The sequence below is a fragment of the Mustela putorius genome, unplaced genomic scaffold (assembly GCF_011764305.1).
Source record: "Mustela putorius furo isolate JIRA1106 unplaced genomic scaffold, ASM1176430v1.1 tig00003901_pilon_pilon_pilon, whole genome shotgun sequence".
Taxonomy (NCBI): domain Eukaryota; kingdom Metazoa; phylum Chordata; class Mammalia; order Carnivora; family Mustelidae; genus Mustela; species Mustela putorius.
Genome location: NW_025422049.1, coordinates 19,884,474 through 19,911,377, shown reverse-complemented (window position 1 = coordinate 19,911,377; position 26,904 = coordinate 19,884,474). Strand labels below are relative to the sequence as shown.

At 34.6% G+C, this 26,904-nt stretch overlaps 1 protein-coding gene across 4 annotated transcripts in view; it reads left to right on the top strand.

Annotated features, from left to right (window-relative positions):
* NRK (Nik related kinase) overlaps nt 1-26,904 on the top strand; it is a 129,620-nt gene that overhangs the window by 96,061 nt on the left and 6,655 nt on the right. Inside the window, exons 17-27 of one of the 4 annotated variants that reach the window (XM_045068310.1) lie at nt 2,172-2,266; nt 3,252-3,616; nt 5,166-5,502; nt 8,982-9,165; nt 9,622-9,777; nt 12,645-12,788; nt 15,299-15,457; nt 19,831-19,935; nt 21,547-21,689; nt 22,202-22,351; nt 25,398-25,557. In XM_045068310.1, the coding sequence (XP_044924245.1) occupies nt 2,172-2,266; nt 3,252-3,616; nt 5,166-5,502; nt 8,982-9,165; nt 9,622-9,777; nt 12,645-12,788; nt 15,299-15,457; nt 19,831-19,935; nt 21,547-21,689; nt 22,202-22,351; nt 25,398-25,557 (1,998 nt within the window). The remainder of the gene's footprint in view (nt 1-2,171; nt 2,267-3,251; nt 3,617-5,165; nt 5,503-8,981; nt 9,166-9,621; nt 9,778-12,644; nt 12,789-15,298; nt 15,458-19,830; nt 19,936-21,546; nt 21,690-22,201; nt 22,352-25,397; nt 25,558-26,904) is intronic. The other 3 variants (XM_045068309.1, XM_045068308.1, XM_004779948.3) reach the window with 3 other exon arrangements.

Genomic DNA, 26,904 nt, shown 5'->3' with positions numbered 1-26,904 from the left:
GTTACAAATTGATGTTTTTACTCAAATGCATGAAAAAGTTTTAAAATAGAAAATAACTTCACAATTTGTGATTGAATTTCAAAATAAGTGTTTTATCTTATGATATGCTTTTGAGAGTTTAAATGAATAATAGATTTTTGAAATATTGAAATAAACAGAGCCAAAAGTTAGGTTTTAGATGATAAAATCTGGCATTGTGTATTTTTAAGCAATCCAAATAAGTTCAGCAAGGGCAAAATGCCTGAATGAGTTCTCAAGTCATCTGTAAAAATGTAGAACACAGATTTTATTAAAATGTTAATAATAAAAAAGATATATAGTTGTACTCTATCAAAATCAAATATTTCAAAGACCTGAACTTAAAACCCACATTCTTCTTGGGAGACTCAGATAATGGTAGAAATATTTTAATAGTGTCCTCTTATACAGAAATATTATCTTGTGAGAAATAAAATAAACCTGAAACAAAAGTAACTTTAAGAATATTTTCCCCAGAACCTTTCTGGTTTGGCTAGGACTAATTTTACTAATAGTGGGCAAACACCTAAAAATGTAAGGTTTATTCATACTGCCTTTTCTTAAATAAGGAAATTTTAGATTGGTTTCCAAAGCAGTCATGAACATTGATTGGGAGGGGGTGAGAAGGGGATAGATTCTGTGTAGATAGATAATAGCTGAAGTTCTTTTCAGCTCTAAAATTCTGTTATTTTATTATTTGTGCTACCTAGGCCATTTGAAGTTCCCATGAGATTACGTATTTTATTATTCAGGAAATCAGAACACCTTACTACAAATTTGCCTCAAAATCTCAAACACTCACCCAAATTTATTTAGCCTAACAACACACACAGGGACTTGAGAAAAAATGGTTTTCTGAAGAAAGATAATAAATCATAAAAGTGCAATGCCAGAAGTTGCAGACACAAATTTTAGGATGTGTTCTAGATAATATACTCAAAAGATAGCAATGTATGTATATACATGATTTTTGGATTGCAAGGTCCACACCTTGGCTATATATAGCAAGGCTGCAAATAAAAAAAAAAAAAGGATAGGACTATTTATCTTTAAAATCCAAGCACATAAAAAAATAAGCAAGGATGTAAGTACCCATTGGTGAAGCTTTTTCTATGTATAATCAGCCAGATTTACTGATTTCTGACCCAAAATATTATCACTGAATTTTAACCACAGATGTTACTTACTGTACCATAAATCTTAATATTAAAAAATCCATCCTTCTAATCCAGATACATTTGCATTTTTTAAAGATTTTTAAAAATACTTAACTAATCTCTACACCCAGTGTGGTGCTTGTACTCACAACCCCAAGATCCAAGAGTTGTATGTTCTATCAACTGAGCAGCTATGGGTCCCTAAATTTGCATTTTATATGGAAATATTTACACTATGGAATCAAGCTGCACATTATAACAACTAACCAAATTAAAACTAAAGTGTCAACCCCTCAGCCCCACTGGCAATATTGCAAATGCTCACTAGCCATGTGTGACTACTGGCAACTGTATTAGACATGCAGATACAGAACATTTCTATTACTGCAAAAAGTTCTAGTGCACAACATCACTATAGAAAGATTCCTAGCTTTATAAAAAGGGTTAAGTTTTGTCTCTTTTCAGTTGTTTGCTTTTCAACTCTATTGAAATACTTCAAGATATATCATTGAGTGTAAATTGGGGGATTAAGATTGCAGGGTCAAATCTCCCCTTGAGAATTTTGTCTAATCTATCATCTTCTAATATACTTTCGGGCTCTTTTTCTACTGGTTAATATGGGAGACCAGTGATATCACCTAGCTCTTCCTATTCTTGGTACATATTATTATTATTATTATTATTATTTTAAATGCAACTGTCTACCAGTCTTACTGGGCATCTTCTTACACAGATAGAGAGAAATATTTAACAAGTGTACACTTAATATTGAAACAGAAAAGCCATATAGATCTACAGACAACAAAACCTTGAGCCTGTCACTCCCCCCACAAACAGAATCTAGGATCCTGGCTGAATGAGGATTTATTAGGTGATATTTCCTGAATGGAAAAAGGCAACAGGAAAAAATATCAAGTTATTAAAACTGTACACTATAAAAGTGAAGGGAATGGCTGCAATCATCGCTGTTATTAATATCTTCTTGTCATTCCACAGACTCTTCTGAGGAAGAGAGTCCTGTGACCTGGAGGAGGTCCCAGTCATCACCACCTTATTCCACTATTGATCAGAAGTTGCTGGTTGATGTCCACGTAGGTTTTCATCTTATCTCTTAACACATTTATCTGTTTTTTAAAAATGTTTTTCAGTGTATTTTCATCTTCACTTGAGGGAAAGGTCAAAGTGTTCAGTTTTTTAATTAATCTTTCAAAGATAGATTTCCGTTGTTATGTGAGTATGCAGAATATGAAATCTAGAAATTACATTTGAAGTGGAGAAACATTTAGTTGATCATAAAATATTTTATATTAACATTGTTTTATCAGAATATATTCAGAGGAGTGATAAAAAGGTCTTTGTAGAAGCTAATCTCAAATCAAGGAGTAGAAGCTAGATGTTCCCTTTTCATCTAATATAATTTCTTGGATGATAACACAATGCATAAAACAACATTTTGGGAGAAATAAAATGCCCTCTGATAGCATATAACATTCTTCCAATTGTTTTTGCCCTATGATTTCAGGTCATTTCATTTATTTTTGTAATTACTCCTACCCTACCATATACACAATCTCTTTCAGATTGCCTAAAGGTTGATTATATGACACTTATAAAGGTAGCTTTATATTAATTTGTTTATTAGAAGTGTTTGATCTACTTCAAGACAACCTATGTACAAAACTAAGCTGGAAAATTAACATACCAATTTTAAGACTATGTGTTAATCCTAATATCAGAGAATAAAACAAAAGAAAAAAGTAACTATATCTTCTATAGGATACCAAATAATCTGTTATATTCTGTCACCAAAATGAAATGTCTACTCCTCATTAGAGAAGTAGGGGTAATAAAAAAGAGTAAATTTTGCCCTGTGTGAGCCAGAAAGTCCACTAATGATCATAGCCTGAAGTTTGGGTTTTGACACCTCATCCTCACAAAAATATTTCTTTATCTAGTGAGTAAAAATCTTCACTTCAATTGAAAATGTATTTTAAAATATTGTCAGCATGGAAACTTTCCAATTTAGAAGGAAATGAAAGGCTACTGAGACTACATTAACCTTTCTTGTGCACACAGGTTCCAGATGGATTTAAAGTAGGAAAAATATCACCCCCTGTTTACTTGACAAATGAATGGGTAGGCTATAATGCACTCTCTGAAATCTTCCGGAATGATTGGTTAACTCCTGCACCTGTCATTCAGCCACCTGAAGAGGATGGTGATTATGTTGAACTCTATGATACTGGTGCTGATACTGATGGTGATGATGCTGATTCTAATGATGTATACGAGGATACCTATGATCATGACAATGGCAATGCTGACTTGGATAGCAAGGTTGATCCGGCTAATGATGTTGGTGAAGACTATGAAGATAATGACAATGATGGAACTATAGATGACAAAGCCAATAATCATGATGATGCCCCTTGTTGGCCAAGGTTGGTTTTTCTTCATTATTTGCACTACCAAAGTTTTAAAATTTCAGAACTGTTTGCACCTTTGTTTTACTTTCAGATTTTATGACCAAGAGGATGAATGAATTGCACTTGCATATTCATAAATGGTTGATTTTCAATAATAGATTTTAAATTATTTTAATGCAAAACAATTTTGAATTTTTGTATACTATATTTTATTAGTATTCAAGTATTAAGTTACTTATAACTGCCATTTATTCATGTTTCTATTAAAAATAATGTTACTGAATGGTCTTACCCTCTAAAACCACAGTGAATATATGAAATGAGGTGACAAATAGTGTGCCACTTAATAGCTGTAAGAGGAAGCCCTGATATTTGCCTACAAAATCTTCAAATTTGCTGAGAAAAATGAATTGTAACCTTTATTTTTCACTTGATAATTTTAGGCTGAAATGTACTAACAGAATTATTTTTGGAATTCTGCAAACTGCTATAACTAATTTCAGTACTTAGTCAATTTTATCTTCTTACATAGCAACTGCCAGAAGTGGTAATATTTAGTGAAGTGATATTTTTGGAATGCCACCAGTTGTTTGCCATGTATATATAGTTTCTTTCTCCTGTTCTAAACAGGCCAGTGTATTCTTATTTGTATGTACATGGTTTATATTCAAAATGTTCTCAAAGAAGATTACTTAATATAGTAAATGTTTACATTTGTAGAAAAATGATTAACAGTGGGAGAATTGTTTACTTTATAATATTGAAATCCATATATTGTTTTGTTAATCTTCAAATGTTATTAGGTAGATATACATGGCAGAACTGACTACAAATTATTCAACATTTTTTTCTTTTTTGTCAATTAAAAAAATCTACCAGGAATTTCATTGTCAAATAAATTTGCTTTTAGGATTATCATAGGTACCTGGATATGTTGTCTTTAATGCAAAAAATCATTGTGACATTTGGTAAGGTTGCTATTTCAGCAACTAAATAAATGACTATCTTATCTTAATGAGATCTATATTACTGAATTTCCTGGTGGTAGTAATAGAAAAATAAATGGGATTCTTTAGCAAAGTAGTTAATACACATGTTAGAAAATCAAGGCCCATGTTAAAATTAACAGAAATTAAATAAATTGCAAAAAATAAGTATTCGATTATATTGTGGTTGTGCCAGAAATAGGGGCTTAATCATTTATGTGGCTGTGAAGTTGCAAATGCATGTAGTCTATTATTTAAGCAACCACCCCAAAATAAAACATGTTTTTGCTGCTAGCCTAACACATGTTCCTAATAAAATATGCAAGCTCTCTTCCATCTGCAATCCATGTGCAGTCAGGAAATTGATGGTGGCTACGGTGTTAATTCAGTATTTAAGATTGACAAGATATAGGGGTATTTTTCTTGTCCATATCATACCAATAGTGTTCACATAGAGCAAAAACATTCCTAGAGATACTACATATGTATCAGATACATCCTAATTCTGTTTTATTTGCTGACTTTCAAATGTATTTTTGTTCAGTGGCTTTCTATCATTAATTGGATCTTGTTATCAGAACAAGCTATGACAGAGATGGAAGCTGCAAGCAAGATGGTAGAGATGGAAGTGATGGTGGAGAAGAGACCTGCTGCAGCTATGGAAGTCAGAGAGTCAGTACAGGCCATGGAGAAAATGTAGCCAGTGGGGGCAGTGTAGCCATTAGAGACCATGAAGAACTTGGAGCCAATATAGGCAATGGAAGAAGAGTTAAGGAAGTTAATGGAGGTAAGGGAATCAGTGGTACCAAGGAAGAAAGTGGAGCCCTTGAATTCAGTGGAGGAGAAAATTTGTCAGAGACAGATAGTCAAGGATTGGAGAGACCAACATCCCACGACTTTGAACATCAACAGGAGGTAATGCACCATTTGAAAAGGAGAAAAAAAAATGAAAAGGACAATGAATTCTTCTCTTTGTAAATTTATTTTTTTCATGTGATATGTCACATTTCCAGTCATTTCAAATATATTTTTAACTTTTAACCAAAGCCTTAACCATTTTAATTTATAGCTGTAGATTTTAACTTCTTCTCATTTGGATGGTTCCTATTTATTTCCAGGGACAAAATCTCTTTATTATTGAGATTACACATTTGAGGTAGTGTCTCTTAACATATACAATTTATTTTTCTGGGAAGTTATCATTGTAAAATTTACATAACAGAATTTTCCATCTTTACTACTTTAAGTGTACAATTCAGTGGCATTAAGTACATTCACAATGTTGTACAGACATTATTACTACTCACTTCTAGAGCTTTTTCATCATCCTAAACAACTAAATAATTAACTCCCTATTGTCCCTCCTACCAGTCCCAAGTAACCTCTGTTCTACTTTCTAAGAACCTTATATATCCAGATCACACAATATTTGTCCTTTTGTGTCACATAGCATAATATTTTCAAGGTTCAACCATGTTGTAGCAAGTATCAGAATTTTCTTCCTTTTTAACGCTGAATAATATTTTATTGTATGAATATATCACATTTTTTTTATCCATTCATCTGTTGATGGGCACTTGGGTTGTTTTCGCCTTTTGGCTGTCATGAATAATGTTGCTGTAAACATCGGTATATAACTATGTGTTGTAGATTGCCTGTTTTCCATTATTTGAGCTATTTACCCAGGAGTGGAATACCTAAATGTAGAATTGCTAGACTGCCATTGTTAGATTCTATATTCACTTTTTGAGGAACTATTAACACATACAGTTTAAATGTAAGTAACATATTGTGTTAGGCAATGATTTTATCATTCAAAAAACATTACTGACTTTATAAATGTGCTTAAAATATTCAAATAGTATCCAGTTTAGACTGTATCTCATTCATAGCATTTTTAAGTATGGCCTGATTAGATCTCATTTCTGCCCTTAGAGATTTTATATTGTCACTAATGCTTTTTTCAGGCCTAGCTATTAACTTCATGATTGCTACCCTGAAGTCTATTTCTGACATCTTGTTTATATCTAAACTGTGGAAGGAGTCAAGATGCCCTTCAACAAATGAATGAATAAAGATGTGGTCATATTTACATTGGAATACTACTTAGCCATCAGAAAGGATGAATACCTATGATTTGCTTCAACATGGATAGAACTGGAGGGGATTATGTAAAGTAAAATAAGTCCAGCAGAGAAAGACAATTATCATATGGTTTCATTCACATGTGAAACATAGGAATATCGTGGAGGACCATAGGGGAAGGGAGGGAAAACTGAATGGGAAGAGATCAGAGATGGAGACGAACCATGAGAGACTCTGGACTCTGGGAACCAAAATGAGGGTTACAGAAGGGAGGGGGGTGGTAACCAGGTGATGGGTATTAAGGAGGGTATGTGTGGTGATGAGTACTTGGTGTTATATGCAACTAATGAATCATTGAACACTACATCAAAAACTAATGATGTACTATATGTTGGCTAACTGAACACAATTAAAAATTTTTCTAAAAAAATTCTCAAATAGTTTCACAGGTGCTAGATCAATAGGAATGATCATAAAGAATATTTCCTAGGGCATATGATATTTGAACTAATTCTTGACTAATAGGGAGTATTTGAATATCTGAAAACACAGGTGAGATTCTGGACAGAGGAAATAATGCAATTTACTTTCCTAGCCTGCTACCTATCAACACAAACTGGCTTACAAGATGCCAAGTTCCTTCATGAATTAGTGCCCTTGTGTAAGCTGTTCCCTCTGTCTATAAGGCTGTCCCCTCTTGTATTCTCTGCTTGTTTAATTAGTCATTCTCATGATCCAACTCATATATCATCTTTGACTTTTCAAGATGGAATTATATTCTCCTCCATTATTGAGCATTTTGCCTATAGTTTCATTTTAGTACTTGTGACATAGTATTTGGTTGTTGACTTGTTTTTCTATCATACTAGATTGTGAACTCTTAAAAGGCAGGCAGTAGGAGCACCTGGGTGGCTCAGTGGGTTAAGCCTTTGCCTTTGGCTCAGGTCATGATCTCAGGGTCCTGCGATCAAGCCCCACATCAGGTCTCTGCTTGGCAGGGAGCCTGCTTCCACCCCCCCCCCGGCCGGCCTCTCTGTCTACTTGTGATCTCCCTTTCTGTCAAATAAATAAATAAAATCTTTTTTTAAAAATGTGGGAAAAAAGGGCAGGAACTATGTTTAATCTATTATTGATTACTTTACCCACTCACCCAATCCCAGGACCCAACCTAGGACTTGGTTTATGATAGACACAATAATTATGGAAGAAATCAATGAAGGAAGGAAACATCCTAAATAGTTTCCAACGGGAAAGCAGTATGAGTGGGAAAGTCTCTCTCTCTCTTTCTCCGTCTCCCACCCTCCCTCCCTACTTACCTATCTTAAAGACTTTAAATCTGGATGTCCCATCACAGTCTTCATACCTCCCCCAGTATCTCCAGTGATTGCAAGGAATGTTTTTGATATTTAGGGAGTGAGTAGACATTCCTCTCATTTTAATTTGAAAGGACATGTTACCATACAACATTTTTGTGGTTGGAAAGTTCATAAATACAAGTCTTTGACAGGGCAGCACAGTTCTCTCAATGCAAAGAATCACTGTTTAGATGCAAATAAATGCTTATCAACAGACAGTCTCACCAATAACAGTTGGTATGTTTTTCCACAAGATATGGCATCCCACGTAAATTCTGTTAAATTTTGTGGCTTTTATCCTTGAGTTTCTTCTATGTAAGTTAATGGAAGCCAGCTAGATTTTCAGTGAGGCAGAGTCACACCCTTAAATTTGTGTTTCCATCTTTAGCTTTGTCATTTGACAAAGTAAAATTGATACCCCCAACTCTGGTAGTTTTTTATCTTTTCAAGTGGCTGTTTAGCATAGCGTAGCATAGCATTTGAAATCAGACTTTGGCTTCAAACTCTGGTTCTCTGGTTCCCCTACTTTATCTTTATGATTTAAATAAATTATTTAGCTTTGCTAAGCTTTTGTTTTCTTATAAGTAAAATGGAGATAATTATACTTACTTTTTAGGTTGTTGTTAAGGATTTTCAATTTTATGTAAATAAAATAACTAGCAGTATGCCTAGTATATAATAAAAATTCCACTAACATTGGGCCCCAAATTGCACATCTTGGGATTTTAAGCTCCTTGTATTTTTCCTTTGACATCAGTTGTTTCAATATAGGTTAGTTCTCTCTCTTCTGATAACATTGATGAATTCATATGATAAATGTGGATTTTCAAAGGATGCAGAATTATAGATGCTAAAATTTTGCATTCTGTTTTTCAAATGACCTTTAGGCATATTGTATTTCTTTCACAGCTAATCACTGAATGAAGTCAAAATTGATTTTCGATCTTCTTTTAGGAGCCTGGTGGTAGAAGCGAGGCCTCAAATGCCATTGCCTCAGGTGCTGCACTAGCAGCACCTGATGATGAGAATAACAGCATGGACATATCAGAAGCATCAACACAATCAGGTTTTTCTGTCAGCCACTCTTCTTCTAATGGTTCTGGGAAAGCTGCAAATGCTGACTTTGCCAGCGCCATCTGTAAGTGCATTTAATATAATCTCCAAATGCTGCAGTCCGTTCACACATTACAGTGTTTGAACACTGGTTCATGGTCAGAAAAGAATGAAATCATTCTGATATTTAATTCACATAAATTCAGATGGGTACATGCTTTAAAAGGTATGCTCTTCACTGAGGCTTTATGGTACCTGAATTTAAACTAGAATTGAGTAATTGAATATCTCATCTGGATTCTCTTCTGCAATCTTATCACAGTAACTTGAAATATATTCATATTCAGAAATATATTTTAACCATCATGATTTGTGTTATTTGATGGTTTAGGAGTTATAGAAACGATACCTCCAGTAAAAATAAAATACCGTAAAGGAAAAGAAACTTTTCTGGGATGTCTCTTATTTGTGGAAACATTCAAGTACATATGGTATATACACTAGTAATTTCTCTGAGTATCTTCCCCTTACTTCTTCACAGTGTATGCTGGATTGGTGGAAGCACCTGAGAAACCACCTAAACGACCCTCTGAAGTCAATGTTAACCCACTATATGTGTCTCCTGCATGTAAAAAACCACTAATCCACATGTATGAGAAGGAATTCACTTCTGAGATTTATTGCGGTTCTTTGTGGGGTAAGTTTTGTTTCTTAAAACTGAGTTGTTTTTAAAAGAATATATTTTTTATCAATGCAGCAAACTTGTGAAAAATCATAGATGTAAAACACTTATTACCACATCATTATAAAACAAATAAAAATATACATTTAAAGTAGCTAATATGTTCCTTTTTTTTTTACTGATTTATTTTCACTCAGGGCAGTTTGGTGTTTGAATTTGCACTTCCTTCCCTTTTTACTGTTTTTCTTTTTAACTTGAATAAAACATAAAATTGGACTAGGTTATGATTATTTAAAAATTTGAGCTTAGTGGGATGTCTGGGTGGCTCAGTTGTTAGGCATCTGCCTTCAGCTTGGGTCCTGATCCCAGAAGCCTGAGATCAAGCCCCACATTGGGCTCACTGCTTAGTGGGAAGCCTGCTTCTCCCTCTCCCATTCCCCCTGCTTGTGTTCCCTCTCTTGCTATCTCTCTCCCTCTGTCAAATAAAGAAATAAATCTTTAAAAAAACTGAGTTTAGTATTTTTACTTTAAGATGGTGTGTAGCATTTAATAACTAATGAGGTATTACAGGACATATTTCTGTATGTTCTTGTTTTTTAAATAATTTTGTGGATTTGTAGAGAAAGTTCTTTCAATAATGTCTCTTTTGTAATGTTTCAAGTTCTTATCTAAACTCTAGTTAGTTAACATATAGTGTCATATTAGTTTCAGGAAGAGAATTTAGTGATTCATCACTTATATATAACACCCAGTGCTCATTACAACAATTGCCCTCCTTAATGCCCATCACCCATTTAACCCAGCCCCCTACCACCTTCTGTTAAGCAACCTTCAGTTTGTTCTCTTTTATGGTTTGCCTCTCTCTCTTTCTTTTTCATCCCCTTATGTTCATATGGTTTTTTTTCCTTAAATTTCACAAATGAGTGAAATCATGTTTATCTTTCTCTGACTGAATTATTTCACTTAGCATAATACTCTCTAGCTCCAACTACATCATTGCAAATGGCAAGATTTCATTATTTTTGGTGGCTGAGTAATATTCCTGTGTGTGTGTGTGTGTGTGTGTGTGTGTGTGTGTGTGTGTGTGTTTATACCTCTTCTTCTTTATCCATTCCTTGGTCAATGGACACTTGGGCTATATCCATAATTTGGCTATTGATAATGCTGCTGTAAACATTGAGGTGTATGTAGCCCCTTGAATTAGTATGTTTATATTCTTTGGGTAAATACCTAGTAGTGCCATTTCTGGATTATAGGGTAGTTCTAGCTTTAACTTTTTATGGAACCTCCATACTATTTTCTAGAGTGGTTGTACCAGACTGCATTCCCACCAAAAGTAATAAGAGGGTTCCCCTTTCACCAAATCCTCACCAACATCTGTTATTTCCTGTGTTGTTAATTTTAGCCATTCTGACAGGTTTGAGGTGGTATCTTATTGTAGTTTGATTTGTATTTCCCTGATGATGAGTGACGTTGAGTATCTTTTCATGTGTCTATTAGCTATCTGTACGACCTTTGATAATGTCTTAACTTTGATAGATTTTTTTTCAGTCCTTTACTCTAGAAGAATTATAACCATATTAGTAGGGCTCCGACAATATTTTTCCTCAAGCCAGTGTGAATCATAAATGAAACAGAATAAATAAATGGGAGGGAAGAAATTCAAAGTAAATGCCAACCTCTGACTTGCAATTTCATAGATTTTGCTTACTGCATGTTTGAACAGAAGACAGAATTTTAAATTAAAAATAGAGCAGTGTAGCAAACATTATAGCTATATGATTGAATAACTTAGAAAAAAATATGTTACTATCAAAGTTACTGTATTGTGTCAGATAACAAGAAAGCAGAGTTTACCGCATTATCATTTCAGTCCATCAACTACCCAGAGATCTAATTAATGTCTAATAATTCATTTTTATAACTCATGGTTTTGTATTTTGAAAAATAAAAAAATTGCAGTTAAAATGGACTGTATTTTCCCCTCCCTCTATGATTCCTCTTTGAGAGTAAATGCAATTCCTAAATCTGCAACAAGTCTTTATTTAGAGAGCTGGTAAAGGACAGAATAGAAAAATGAAAGCAGAAACACTTGTCTTTTTTCCTTATATCTTTGAAATACAAATAGTCTCCAAGTAAAAGGAAAACACTGAAGTGCTCTCCATTATATTACTTGGCTACATTTTTCCTATGTCTCAGGTTATGGGGAAAACTCCCACAGTGGTTTGAAGTATATTATAATTTATCTTAATCTTCTATTTCAGCCCTTTCATTCAATCTTTTTAACGGTGTTTATATTTGAATGAATAGAGCCAGCAGACAAAGATCAGAATGTAGGAATTTAGATACATAAAAGTAGGAATTACTTTCACAGGCAGGTACTTTGCAATGTAAGTTTTTTAATATATGCATGAACAGACTCACCCAATTTAAAAACAATTTTCATATAAGTACTGTAAAAGCATTAAGCTCTTAGTTATAATTAAGAATGACGAATCAACCGAATTGAATTCTTCATATTCACTAGACATCCTTTATGTTTAATGGTAATTTTCAAAAAGGCTGACTGATTTTTATAAAGTTTAGGATTCCGCTAAAGGGTGGTGAGATATTTATAAAGTTCTCCTTTTGAGATGCCTCGCCAGGCACCAGCCAGTAGAAATATTGCCAGAAGTTATTGTCTTCTACATTTTAATGTATTTCAGAGAAATTTGTTTTATTGATAGAGTTCATTGTTACACAGTATGAGGTTAACATTAGCCTAAAGTGATATGTCATTTTTGCATAGACCAGCACACTGTAATTGCAAAAGTGCTAATATAAATTCAATTATAAAAATATAATCTGAACTAATATAGCACCTTCTTTTTATATGCAAACAGGAGTGAATTTGCTGTTGGGAACCCGATCTAATCTGTATCTGATGGACAGAAGTGGAAAGGCAGACATCATTAAACTGATAAAGCGCAGACCATTCCGTCAGATTCAAGTTGTAGAGCCACTCAATTTGCTGATTACCATCTCCGGTTTGTTTAAGAACTAAAATTAGCTAAGTAATTATGTAGATTAATTAGGTTCCAAACTAGGCTAAAGACTTTCTTAGGTAAAAGTATTCATAGGAAAGCACTTTAAATATAACCTTAAATTGGGACACCAAACTTCCCTACTTATGTTTTCTTATCTATTTATAGTTTATTTTTTTATTATGTTCAGTTAACCACTGTATAGTACATCATTAGTTTTTGAGGTAGTGTTAAAAGATTCTTAAGTTACCCATAACACCCAGTGCTCATTGTAACACGTGCCCTCTTTAATGCCCATAACCCTACTACCCCTTCCCTCAACACCCTCCCCCTCTGAAACCCTCAATTTTTTTCCTGGGGTCCATAGTCTCTCATGGTTCATCTCCTTCTCTGATTTTTCCCCCTTCAGATTTCCCTCCTTTCCCCTATGGTCTTCCGCACTAATGCTTATATTCCACATATGAGTGAAACCATATGATAATTGTCTTACTTTGCTTAACTTACTTCACTTAGCATAACCCCCTCCAGTTCCACCCATGTCGATACAAACGGTGGGTATTCATCCATTCCGATGACTGAGTAATATTCCATTGTATATCCAAACCACATCTTCTTTACCCATTCATCTGTTGAAAGATACCTCGGCTCCTTCCACAATTTGGCTGTTGTGGCCATTGCTGCTATGCACATTGGGTGCATGTGCCCCTTCTTTTCACTACATTTGTATCTTTGGAGTAAATACATTGTAGTACAATTGCTGGGTCATTCTATTTACAGTTTAAACTAACTTCTCACACTCCTTTGGTGTCTGGATATTTGATTGTGATGCACCTCACCTAGGTTATTTGATAAGAGAAAAAAACAAGTCATTTACATCTTTCAGGTCTTTTCTGAGTATCCACTTGCAATTTTACAACTCACAATTTCACCCACCCATGTGCAGATGACCACATCCATCATATACTTTCTTGTAATGTGTTAGAAACAACAAAGAACAAAGTAGACAATAATTGGACAAAAATGAAACTCTGTTGTCCCTGACAACACCATATCATGAGTATCTAGAGACAGGATTAGTAATGAGAATGGATACCCTTCCTCCCACATAGTAATTGAACTTCTTAGTTTTGGTCAGCCAGAACCCGAATCTCTGAATACGAGAGAGCAAATAAACAGATGTTAGTAATAATTGTCATTAGTAAACATTACCTGGTATTAGAAAACATTAGTACTGAAGTCAACTATAGGCAAAAGATAACTGACAAGAGGATAGAAAAGTTAAAAAAAGGTTTAACTGTAGAATAAAATGATGCTAATTTAAAGTTATTTATATGTGTTTGTGTGTTTCCTGTCTATACCTAATAGCTATATGGCACATTAATTAATGATTACGTATATACCTAAAAATTATTAACTTTGCTTTAAGTTTTGGTTAGGGGAGAAAATCCTGTATAGATTTGCTAAAGCTTCATGATTTTTTATCATGTTTCATTTTATTCATTTATAATTGTTTGAGGTACACAGATGTAATATTTAGATTTTGAAAACATCTAGGTGGCTTAGAGACTGCACATCTGGATAAGATCTCTTTAATTTTTATCCAGCTTTCTCTAACCCAAATGTGCCCTTTTTAATGCTTAAATTTTTGTCAAATGTGGATTATTTTTGCATCAAATAATACTGAGAACATCAGTGTAGAAAGATACCTAATAGTTTAGAGTGCAAATTTATTCTACCACATAAGATTAGAATGGAAATACACATAGATGTCTGAATTCTAATTTTGCTTTAAAAATGTCATGTAAAAATATATATAAAATTAACCACATAAGTAATAATCTTATTGTTGGGCCTAGAAATTTTGTAACAATAAACTGTAAAAAATGAATACAAAGTCACTAAATATGAAAACAAGTGTGTAATTCAATGGCTTGTTTTTCCTGAAGGAATTGTAAGAATTTGCTGGGGTTTACAATTACGAAATTAGCAACAAAGATAAATGTGATTGAGAAAAAAATAATAAAGCTTTTATTTTTTAAGTGTGATGGAATGAAAGAGCACAAAGAGACCCTTCCCACTAGCCCTGTATTCCTAGCAGTCAATAAATCAGACGTCCGTCTCATACATACGTACTACCAATAACAGCTTCTGGGTCTCCGAATCCCAGAGGGATCATGACTTAGATAAAAGTCAAAGTATAAATGAATGGATGGTAATTCTGTTGCTGTACCATGGCAGTCTTATCCTGTCCCAAAGAAGTATTTTACTTCTCTTCAGACAGGCACATAAGTAGCTGATAGATATTTTGACTATCTCTTGGAAGTGAGAGGCTTAGAAAGACTTTGCTATCATATTTAAAAACTCTGAAGGGAAAAACCTAGTAGTGTAGTTTTTTCTAAAAGTGTGTTCTACTTTAATGAGAATATTTAGTTAAAGGACCAAATACATTTATTGTTTTGTTTTTCTAATATATGAAAAAAATAGACTGAATAAAAACACTCCATCTTATTTAGGCCATAAGAACAGACTTAGGGTGTATCATTTGACCTGGCTGAGGAACAAGATTTTGAATGATGATCCAGAAAGTAAAAGAAGACAAGAGGAAATGCTAAAGACAGAGGAAGCCTGTAAAGCTATTGATAAGTTGACAGGATGTGAACACTTCAGTGTCCGTAAGTCCCATTTTATGTTTACTATAGCTATATAAAGTTTGCTTTCTTTCAGTTAGTGAAGTACATTATTGTGAGAGGCAAAGTAGATAATGAAAATAATTTGCAACTTCCTATACAAAAATGAGTGAATTTCACTGAAACAATTTCTAGGTCCCCCATGCCACCATCATAGTTGTTGAGAAAATATCGTTTAACTTAAAAAGCTATTGAAGTTTGGTTTACTTTCTCATCTTTCTCCCCTTCCCAGTCACTCTCATCCAGATAAATTGATACTTCTTTCTTGCTTTATATAACTCCAACCATATAAATGTTCTTGATGCATCTTCAATAACCTGCAAGGAGATTCATATGATATTATCTTTCCTTGGAACAGTTGTAAAATAGAATTACATAATCATTCCACTTTCTTAAATTGGAAAATTTATCTTAATAGTGACCAGGAAGCTTTGCAATGAATCTGAAAGAAAATTCTTCTGTGGTCTACTGGCTCTTGCTCCCACTGTCAATATTTATGGGTATAATTGCTATGTATTTTCTGTCTAATTAGTGTTTTTTCTTATGTTCTGTTTACAACCATTCACTATAAAATGAAGTCATAGCTCCATGGTCTCAGAAACTGTCTCTCATTTGTCAACAACTAGAAAGTGGTATTATCCCATTCTATTCTGTTTCTGAAGCAAATCCCCTCTATTATCAGCCTGTGTTTTCTTTCTTCTTTCCTTTTCATTAATTATCCCTTCAGACAGAGCCACTGGCATAGGTAAGAGATAGTTGGAATCATATAATATGAGTTTTAGCAGGTTATTGTTATTCTGACTGATCATTTCTCTTTTGCATATAAGGGCTTTTCCAGAATAGATTTCTGCATCTGTGTATATAAGTAGTCATACACCATTAAAAGGAGAAACGAGAACCCAAACAAACCAGGAATTAAGTACACTACTTTCATCTAGTTTTATGTATCATTGCTCTCCTCCAAATCATATGTATTTGGTAGCCAAAGATGAAAGAGTTCCCCAGATGTTAAACAAGGAGTTTATGGGGGGCGCCTGGGTGGCTCAGTGGGTTGAGCCGCTGCTTTCGGCTCGGGTCATGGTCTCGTGGTCCTGGAATCGAGTCCCGCATCGGGCTCTCTGCTCAGCGGGGAGCCTGCTTCCCTCTCTTTCTCTCTGCCTGCCTCTCTGCCTGCTTGTGATCTCTCTCTGTCAAATAAATAAATAAAATCTTTAAAAAAAAAAAACAAGGAGCTTATGTAGCAGAACTGCCTGTATCTTATTAACTTGTAAATTCTTTTAATTCAGTAAGAGTTTACAAAAATGAATTACAATAATACCTTACAAATCTGTGTTCTTGCTAAGGAAATGGACTAGTTAAGATGTGTTTTCCTGCCCTCCCCACCTCTTATAACAACCAGAAACTTTTGTCTACTGGCAGGTGAAACAATAGCATCTTCATACAGTAAGACAGCCATGTACTCATACTTGCATCGAGTTTTCATAGCCTTTCAAGATCCATAAAAGAATTGATTGACACCAATTACTGCCATGTATTAAAATTATAGGAAATGTTAGTTTAACAGAAAATTTCTTTGCTTGTTGGTGGTTAATTTATCATGCTTCTTTGACCGGCTTGGTGACAGTGTAAAAGAGAAAGATAAAATAACTAGAATCAGAGAGAGAGAATATGAATAAGAGAAGGGGGATAGAAAGAGAAGCCTTATATTTGGTCTCTGATGAAATCTGACTAGAAAGGACAGAAGCAATGTTTCTGCCAAGGAAGAAGGCTTTTGGTACAAAATATAAATCTAGCAAGTAGGCCAACATATTCCATAGGAATCAGAAAGTCTATATGAGAGAAAGCATATACTTCTTATTCTTTTTTTCTCTTTTCTTTTTAAAAAACACATGCATTGGAATAATTTATATATCAAAAATGTACCCATTTAGAAATGTACAATCAATGGTTTTTAGTATGTTTATGGAGTTGTGTAAATCATTATCATAATCCCATATTCATTATCCCCAAAAGAACCCCCATAGCCATTAGCAATCACTTCACATTCCACCCTTCTTAATATTCACCTTATTCTCCTCACAGTCCTAAATAACCACTGATCTACTTTCCTTGGCTCCATTTTTTTTCTTTTCTGGACAGTTTACTTAAATGGAATCATATATGGTCTTTGTGATAGACTTCTGTCACTTAGTATAACGTTTTCAAGGTTCATGCATGCTATAGCCTGTATCAGTACTTGCTTTTTACTGCTGAATAGTATTGCAGCAGCATTGTTTATGCAATTTTTATATATCCATTGTTTATATATATTTCCTTTCTCTTGGATAGTACTGCCACACTGTTTTTCAAAGTGGCTGTGCTATTTTCCATTGCCATAAGTATGGAGACTCCCATTTACTCTTCATCGTTGCCAACATTTGTAGATGTCTGTCTTTTGATTCTAGGTATCTAAGTGAGTGTGAAGTGGCATCTTATTGTAGTATTGATTTATATTTCCCTGATAGCTAATGTTGTCAACTATGTATATATGCATGTATGTGTCTTCTACCTATCTATCTATCTATCATATTTTTGGTATTGAGTTGTAAGCATTCTATATATTCTGGATCCTAGGAGCTTATCAGATATATGATTTTCAGATATTTTCTCCCATTTCATAGGTTGTCTTTTCATTTTCTTGACAGTGTCGTTTGATACCCCCAAATTTTAGTTTGGATGAAACCCAATTTATATTTTTTTTCCTCTTGCTGCTTATGCTTTTCGTGTCAAATATAAAAATCCATTGCCATGAATATCTATCCCTATATATGCCATGAATATCTACCCCTATGTATGCTTCTCAGAGTTTTATAGTTTTAGATCTTTGACCCGTAGGTCTTTGACCCTTCTGAATTAGTTGCCGTATATGGTGTGAGGTGAGAGGTCCAACTTATTCTTTTGTATGTGAATATTCAGTTGTCCCAGTGCCATTTGTTGAAAAGAGTATTCTTTCCCAACTGAATGATCAAGATACCCACTGACCATAAATGTATGGGTTTATTTGCAAACTCCCAGTTTTAGTCTCTTGATCTATGTATTTATCTTTATCTCAGGACAACACTCTTTTGATTGCTCTAGCTTTTAGTAAATTTTGAATTTGGGAAGTATGAGTCATCCAACTTTGTTTTTCTTTTTTCACAATTATTTTGGCTATTTGGGGCCTCTTCCAATTCCATGTGGATTTTAGGATCCACATTTCCCTTTCTGCATAAGAGGCCATTGGATTTTAATAGCAATTTCATTGAATCCATAAATCATTTCGGGTAATACTCTCCCGTTTTTGAAATACTGACATTTTTCTTATTTTATTTATTTAGTGACTTAAAGCAAAAGTGATTTATTTTTTTCTCCCAAGTCTTTGAGCTGACCAGGGCTCAGCTGAATTTTTTAAATATAGTTGATACCTAATGTTACATTAGTTTCAGGTGTAAAACATAGTGCTTCAAATTCTGTGTTTTATGCTGTGTTCATCACAAATGTAGTTAACATCTGTCGCCATACAACATTATTATAATATCATTTATCATATTCCCTATGTTGTACCTTTCATTTCCATGATTTATTCTTTCCCTAACTGGAGACTTATATCTCCCACTCCCCTTCACCCATTTTGCCCATCCTCCACATGCTTTCCTTCTGGTAACTATTAGTTTGATCTCTGAATTTATAGGTCTGATTCTTTTGTTTGTTTATTCATTTTGCTTTTTAGATTACACATGAAGTCATAAGTATAAGTCTTTCTCAGTGTGACTTATTTCACTTAGCAGAATACCCACTAGGTGGGGCACCTGGGTGACTCAGTTGGTTAAAGCCTTTGCCTTCAGCTCAGGTCATAATCCCAGGGTCCTGGGATGGAGCCCAGCATCAGGCTCTCTGCTTAGCAGGAAGCCTGCTTCCTCCTCTCTCTGCCTTCCTCTCTGCCTACTTGTGGTCTCTGTCAAATAAATAAATAAAATCTTAAAAAAAAAACAATACCCTCTAGGTTCATCCATGTATTGGCCTCTTAACAATGTTAAGTCTACCCATCCATTAACAGAGGAAATCTTTCCATTAATTTAAGTCTTCTTTAATTCCCTTCAACAACGTTCTATGGTTTTCAGTGTATAGAGTGCTCTTAAAGGCTAATACATACACTTCATAAGACTAGATAGTCTTGTCACCTTTTGGGGGGCATCAAATTGAAAGTAAATAGCTTTTCTAAAAATATATGATCTGCACTCTTATTTTGTAGTTATGATATTTTTCATTACTAACACAAATACTACAGTGTTCTTGTTAACTCTGTGGCATTGTTACTTCTCTGTATTTTATCATTGTAGTTCAGCATGAAGAAACAACATATATTGCAATTGCTTTGAAATCATCAATTCACCTTTATGCTTGGGCACCAAAGTCCTTCGATGAAAGCACTGCTATTAAAGTAAGTGGTCTCCTCCTTCTTTGGATCATATGGTTTTCTTTTGAGAAATTGTAAACAGAGCAATATTTTGAAATATAGTAGCAAAAATGTATACCATTCTTCTACAGTTAATGTAATGTGACTATACCATGTCAATAATTATCATTTAACCCTTTATTAGATAATTCACAGGCACCACAGCAAGGGAGAATGTGAGGGAAATCCTTGATCCCTCCCCTTAAAGGACCTCCCTACCAGCTTCTCACTCCCAATTCCCGTAGTCAACGTGAAGACCTTCTCTTCTAGAGCCCCAAACACAGCCTTTTGGTTCCATCCCAATGACTGGAAGCTAGAAAGTCCCTGTTCTCTCTTAGTGGGGGGTGGAGAGCAGAGGGAAGGTAAGGAAAGGTGTGGCAATGGTAGAAGGGGGATCCCCATTGGAAGAGGAATGAGGGAAGAGGAAGACTTTGCTCTAATTACCAGGGCTACAATAGATGGGGGTGGGGAGGAAAGGGAAGGGCGGGTCTATATTTCTTCCAAGCTGGAACTCTAAACACATTTCTCTCCAGAACTATTACAAGGAATGGTGGTTAGGCTTATTTGGATTACCAGTAATATTTCCACCTTTATTATGGTTTAACTGAACTTCTATGGATCAGCCTCTTAAGGTAACCAGTTGGTGTCCCTAACAGTTAAGTTGCTAATGACTTTTTAATCTCATCTCATAAGCTGGGGATTCTTTTTATCTTTATTATTTTTAATAATACTCCAGAATTCTATGTCAATAGGATTATTTTGTGTTTATTCCATAACAGTGAGGACTGATTAATGAACTGGGAGCATTATATAGAGTCCAGTAACCCCTAATCTGGAGTGTACATCAAAATAATTTGGAGCATTTGTTAAAAGTTTAGATGTCAGACCCAACCTCAGGCTGAATTAGTAGGTCTGGAGTGTGGCCTGGGAATCTATATTTTTAGCAAATGTTCCAGTTGGCTTTGAACTAGTTGGTCCATGGACAAGTTTTTACAAAGCACTGATTAAGGACACGTCACGATAGACTCCAGCAAGGTATTTGTGATATATTTTTGTATCTTAGATCAAGGTCTGCTTACATGCTATATTTTGCAGCCAAAACATCACATGTATGCAATAAAGATGGACTAACTTTTATGACTACCCTTCTATGTCTATTTGTACAATAAATATGTTCATTTGTAAATAGCACAGACTATAATATACACAATCTGTGTCTGACACAAATTATATCTCTGATCTGATCTCCCTAAATTGGGCCTTGGATCAGCTCTCCGTATTTGGATATGGGTTTGTTCTTGGCTGTCTGCTGATTGGTCAGAGCTGCCTGATATGGAGCTGGAAAATATAGAAGATAAGTACCAACAGTCTGTCTAGATTGATATACAGTTTCTGGTCTAAGTCCTCCTTCCAGTTCTTGAATCTCACCTCATGGCTACAATATGGTGAATCCTGGGATGTCCAGTCCTCTACAGTGACCTGAACTTGGCAATGAATCCTGTTTGGCTTTTTGTTTCTTTGGACTAGGAACCATAGGAGCCTAGAGTACATCCAGTCTATGGTAGGTTAACATGTCTGGCCTTTTTCATTCCCTACCAAGTATGCATTGATCAATCAGCAGACTCTGAAGGAGACTACATGTCCTATGAAGCCTATATACGAATACTGGCAAAAATACAGGCAGCTGATCCAGCGAACCGGTTTAAGAGACCAGATGAGCTCCTTCATTTGCTGAAGCTCAAGGCAAGGAATTTAAAGACAACAAACAGAGTGATGAGCCATACAAGGTTCTTATGATCATTGGAGATCTGGCCTCTGAAGGGAAACTCAAAATTTAGAACCTGAATATAATTATGTTCTTTTTTTTAAGACTGTATTTATTTATTTGACAGAGAGAGACACAACAAGAGAGGGAACACAAGCAGGGGGAGTGGGAGAGGGAGAAGCAGGCTCCCCACTGAGCAAGGAGCCTGATGTGGGCCTCAATCCCAGGATCCTGGGATCATGACCTGAGCCAAAGGCAGATGCTTAACAACTGAGCCACCCAAGCACCCTATAGAACCTGAATATAATTATGTTCTTATGGTAGTAACAGAACTAAGAAAAAGTTATAATACATAGTCTAAATATATTATGTAATTTAAAGAATCAACCAGGGTTTTATAAACCTGTTAAACAAAAGAGCAGGGGGAAGTTTTGCCTTAGTCAGAGTGTCACTTTTGGCCTTTTGGCCATATTTGGTTTTATATCTACAGGTGTTTCCAACAGCTGGTCATAAGCCAGTGACAGTTGACCTGGCTATTGGTACTGAAAAAAGACTAAAGATTTTCTTCAGCTCAGCAGATGGATATCACATCATTGATGCAGAATCTGAGGTTATGTCTGATGTGACTCTGCCAAATAACGTAAGATTCCTAGAAATTATTGTACACCATGATTTGAGTTTTTCCTATTGTCAAAACTCTTAAAGGTTTAAAAGTATGATTATTAACATCTGTACTGGAACTGAAACCTAAAAGGTAAGTATAGAGTGTCAGAAAGTAGCAAGGGATAAGCAGAAATGACTGATGGTTTCTTAGTCCACACGGCTGAGTCTATTCTTCAGATAGATTTTGTTTGTCTGGCACAGTTTTTTTGTTTGTTTTTAAATGAATTGAGTCTACACCTAAAAATCTGGACTTCTGTTGATGAAACAAAAGAGCTGATAACATCTGACTGTTATTACAATCTGGCCATTATCAACTGGAAATGATTCATGCCTACCCCCTTTTATTTAATTTTTTTTTATGCCTGCCCTCTTTTGGATGGACTATATACTACCCATTGCATATCCATTCACCTTTATATATTTATAATAACCAGTCTTAGATGAGTTGGTTTGCAATCTTTCAGTCTTTCTGCACCCTATAATACATAAACAGATTCTTTAAAAATTACACCAGTATTGTAGCATTATCATCCTCCTTCTTTATCCATATTGTAGAACTTTAACCATGATATATAGCAAATTATCATAAAGTGTTCTCTTATAGTATCAATTATGGTTAGACTTTCTGATCAAGGGATTCAGCATTTTAAAAGCTAACGCATTTCAGCTTTTAACTCTTAAATGATTATAAATAATAACTCTATGGCACAATATCTAAAATATGGATAATTATAAAAATAGTATATATATCATTTATATAGAGTTCAAACATAATACCCCATATACACATGCACCATACAAAATATAATTCTACTGTGTCTCAGATTTGATGGTAGCAATGATGTTTGTTTTATGGAAAATGATGTTTAAAAGAAAGGGCTGAACCAACAAACCCCTCTTCATCCTTTTTTAATTCCCCAGTTGGTTGACAACTAAAATTTCAGGAGTTTAGCATTATATAAAGTTAAGAAGAAAACTTTTAAGTACTTTAAATCACTGTAGTAATGTGATATTTTGCATAGCTTTCAGATTGTCTCATAAATCTCTAACAAATTCCATAGAGCAATTGTCAAACAATTAGTGGAAACATTAAAAAATTTTTGGTCATATTAACAATACAATTAACTCATAATTCAGTTGCCATCTATGAGCATATAGAAATCACCCTGTTTATAATGTAGAAAATGTTTAACTGAGCCCAGCCAAAGCCGCTTAGATATGAGTTCAGATTAATATTAATATAAATATTATAGTACTTTTCAGTTGGAGTGTTTCAATAGCTTCTGCATCTTGTTTTTTTAATGTAATGGCCAATAACCTTTGTTTTGAAGCTAGTTCCATATTAAACATTGCAATATCGGTCCAAGTTTATACTTATTTGAAACATCACTCAAGAAAATTACACTCTGTGTTCCACTTGATTACCAAGCAAGGAGAATTATTTCCTTTTGAAGCAATCAGTTCATTATCACAGAAGCAAGAATGAGAGGTTGGTTTTTTAAAAAAAAATATTTTCTGACCTAATTAGGATTACTTAAATATATTCAAAAATAATATTTTTAGCTAAATGCCCTAGTGTCCTGACCCATTAAAAGAGAAAGAGCTCTAATAAAAGGGAGGGAAGTGTCTTCTGAAACAGAATGTACTAAAAATTATATTTTTCAAAGAGTGCCATATTACAAAACCTGTAATGTTATAAGGGAGCCAACCTATAATGCTACAAGGGAGCCATGTGTGCTAAAGAATATCTGGTTACTGCTGGAATCATCTGAGAAACAAGGAATTACCTCTGGGGCTTTCTGGATTTGCAGCAGTCCAGCTTTATTCTAAACAGATTCTTTTTGAGGCCATCTTTTTCTTGCAATTTCTTTTTCTCTCTTCCTTCGTCTCTTTTCTGATTCAATTGCTCATGCAAGTGCCCAGGGAACGTATTAAAATTGCTTTTTGCCTCTGGATCCCCATTTTAGTTTTAAGGATTGTTGTTGCTGAGACATGGCCTCAAGCACTTGGCCTGAGTACGCTGGGTTTGGCAAGTATAGTTTCTGACCTTTTTTTCTTGTAACTTGCTAATTTAGAGAAATAATAAAGGAATGTAATTGTTAATTTCTCAGGGAAATACTATTGATATGGCAATTTCTGTAGCTTAAGTAAATTTTGTCACATTGTTTTATACATCATAAAATTTACAAATTCTTATATATTTCTTAGTATTTGATATTATGTTACCTAATACAGCTCTGTATTTATATATTGAAGCCATTTAGTGATTTATAAATTAGATTAAAAAGCCTGCATTTTTGTGAAGGGAGAATGACTGTTATATTTTTAAGTTGCCCCTTATAAACATTTTAAGCTCAAGCTATTTTTTTAAAGATTTTATTTATTTATTTGACAGAGAGAGAGAAAGCACAAGTAGGCAGTCGGCAGGCAGAGGGAGAGGGAGAAGCAGGCTCCCCGCTGATCGGGGAGCCAGATGTGGGACTCGATCCTAGGATCCCGGGATCATGACCTGAGTGGAAGGCAGCCGCTTAACCAACTGAGCCATCCAGGCGCCCCAAGCTCAGGCTATTTTTAAGTTAATTTTCTATTTTTGATTTAAATGAATTGGGTAACCAATGCTTGTGTATTTGTTAGTTGGTTCGCATATTCATTGCTGAATTATTCATTAATGTGCTGAAATGAATCTGAAGTCCCACTCTGTAACAAGTAACGTTTCTTCTATCACTATACACATTTTGTTAAATTTCAACAAATTTTTCTCTGTTGGAAATGTATCTCTGTTTTATTCAAACAAAGTTTTCTCTTAAATATAAAGGACACTATTAATCAGTAATGCCTTAATGACCTAGGAAAAAGCTCTTTTCAAGTGTTGATAACATGTTATTTAATATTAATATAGAAGTTTCTTTTCCTCCCTGCACTTCAAACTCTTTTTTGGTCTTTATTGCTCAGCCAAGCTGCTTCAGTTAAAGTAGTAGTAATAAAATGTTGGACATACAAATCTTTATGAAACATAATTCCAGCCCCTGGAAATCATTATACCACAGAATATCATCATTTTACCTGATTCCTTGGGAATTGGCATGATGCTCACTTTCAATGCTGAAGCCCTTTCTATGGAAGCAAATGAACAACTCTTCAAGAAGATCCTTGAAGTATGGAAAGACATACCATCTTCAGTAGGTATGTACAAAAGTTTTTCTCTTTTATATGATCTCAGAGAAAGTTCTGTTTTCTGAAATATCATATTTTCTCAAGGTTAATTAATCAGCTTAATTTAGGATACTGTATACTTATGCCCTTAGTAAGGTGTGTATGTCCACCATATGTTTAACAAACTCACAAAGCTACCACAAAGAGATTAATTTTGACTGTCTTAGTTGTTCATGTGAAATAGTAATATAATTAAACTAGGGAAGGAATTCCTTTCCACAATAATTTGTAATTTTATTTTAACTCCCTTTGCTTACACATTTTATGCAGATGTTGGAAATGCTCCTCACCCTGATCTTTGGGGTTTACCTTTATCTTAGGAGACTGCCAAATAATCATAAAAGAAGAGCAGAATATTTCTATTTCACATAGTAAATAGTGTTTTATTTAGAGAGTGATAATCCTATGAAGAATCAAATACAAACTAAGTATGTGACATTTTGGTTGTCACTAGGATTTCATCATTCTTCATTTACAAAAGAGATAAATATGACTGTCTGCAATAGCTATTAGGTACTATCCAGATGGCAACATAAAGAAATAAAGAAAACTGCCTTTCATCTTCATCATGCCAGGACATTTTTTTTTTCTTCTTGATGAAGGCAGGACTGCTGATCTGGAAAAGATGAATAACTTGAGACCTTGTGTATGTCTCTGAGGCTTGGTGACTATAAAGGTGATTCTAGACAAAGAGTAGAATGCATATGAAGAGTACAATTATTAGGGAGAGTAGAATGATTTGATGGAGGAAAAATGTTCCTGAAAAGAAGAGGGGATTAATGAAGCAAAAAAGAAAAAGGGGGAAAGAAAAGTAAAGGGAAGGAAAGAGAAATAGAGGGAAAGGCAGTTTGTTTCTTAAGGACCCAAAAGCTTCTGAAATCTTTATGAAATGGCTAAATGTGTTCCCCAGGCAGCTTTAAAGACCAGTTTGAAATGCTTTTTTTTTTTAAGATTTTATTTATTTATTTGACAGAGAGAAATCACAAATAGATGGAGAGGCAGGCAGAGAGAGAGAGGGAAGCGGGCTCCCTGCTGAGCAGAGAGCCCGATGTGGGACTAGATCCCAGGACCCTGAGATCATGACCTGAGCCGAAGGCAGCGGCTTAACCCACTGAGCCACCCAGGCGCCCCTGAAATGCTTTTTAATGAACATTTTTTTCATTATGAGATGATGACACTTTACATTGCATCTGCAGAATCCTTTCTTTTTGCACTTACAGTGTTAACAATGTCCTGAAAACCTCCTCCAATTTCTTCAAACAGGGAAGAACTCCCAAGGGCTTAAAACCATTTTAAAATAAAAACCATTTTATTTTA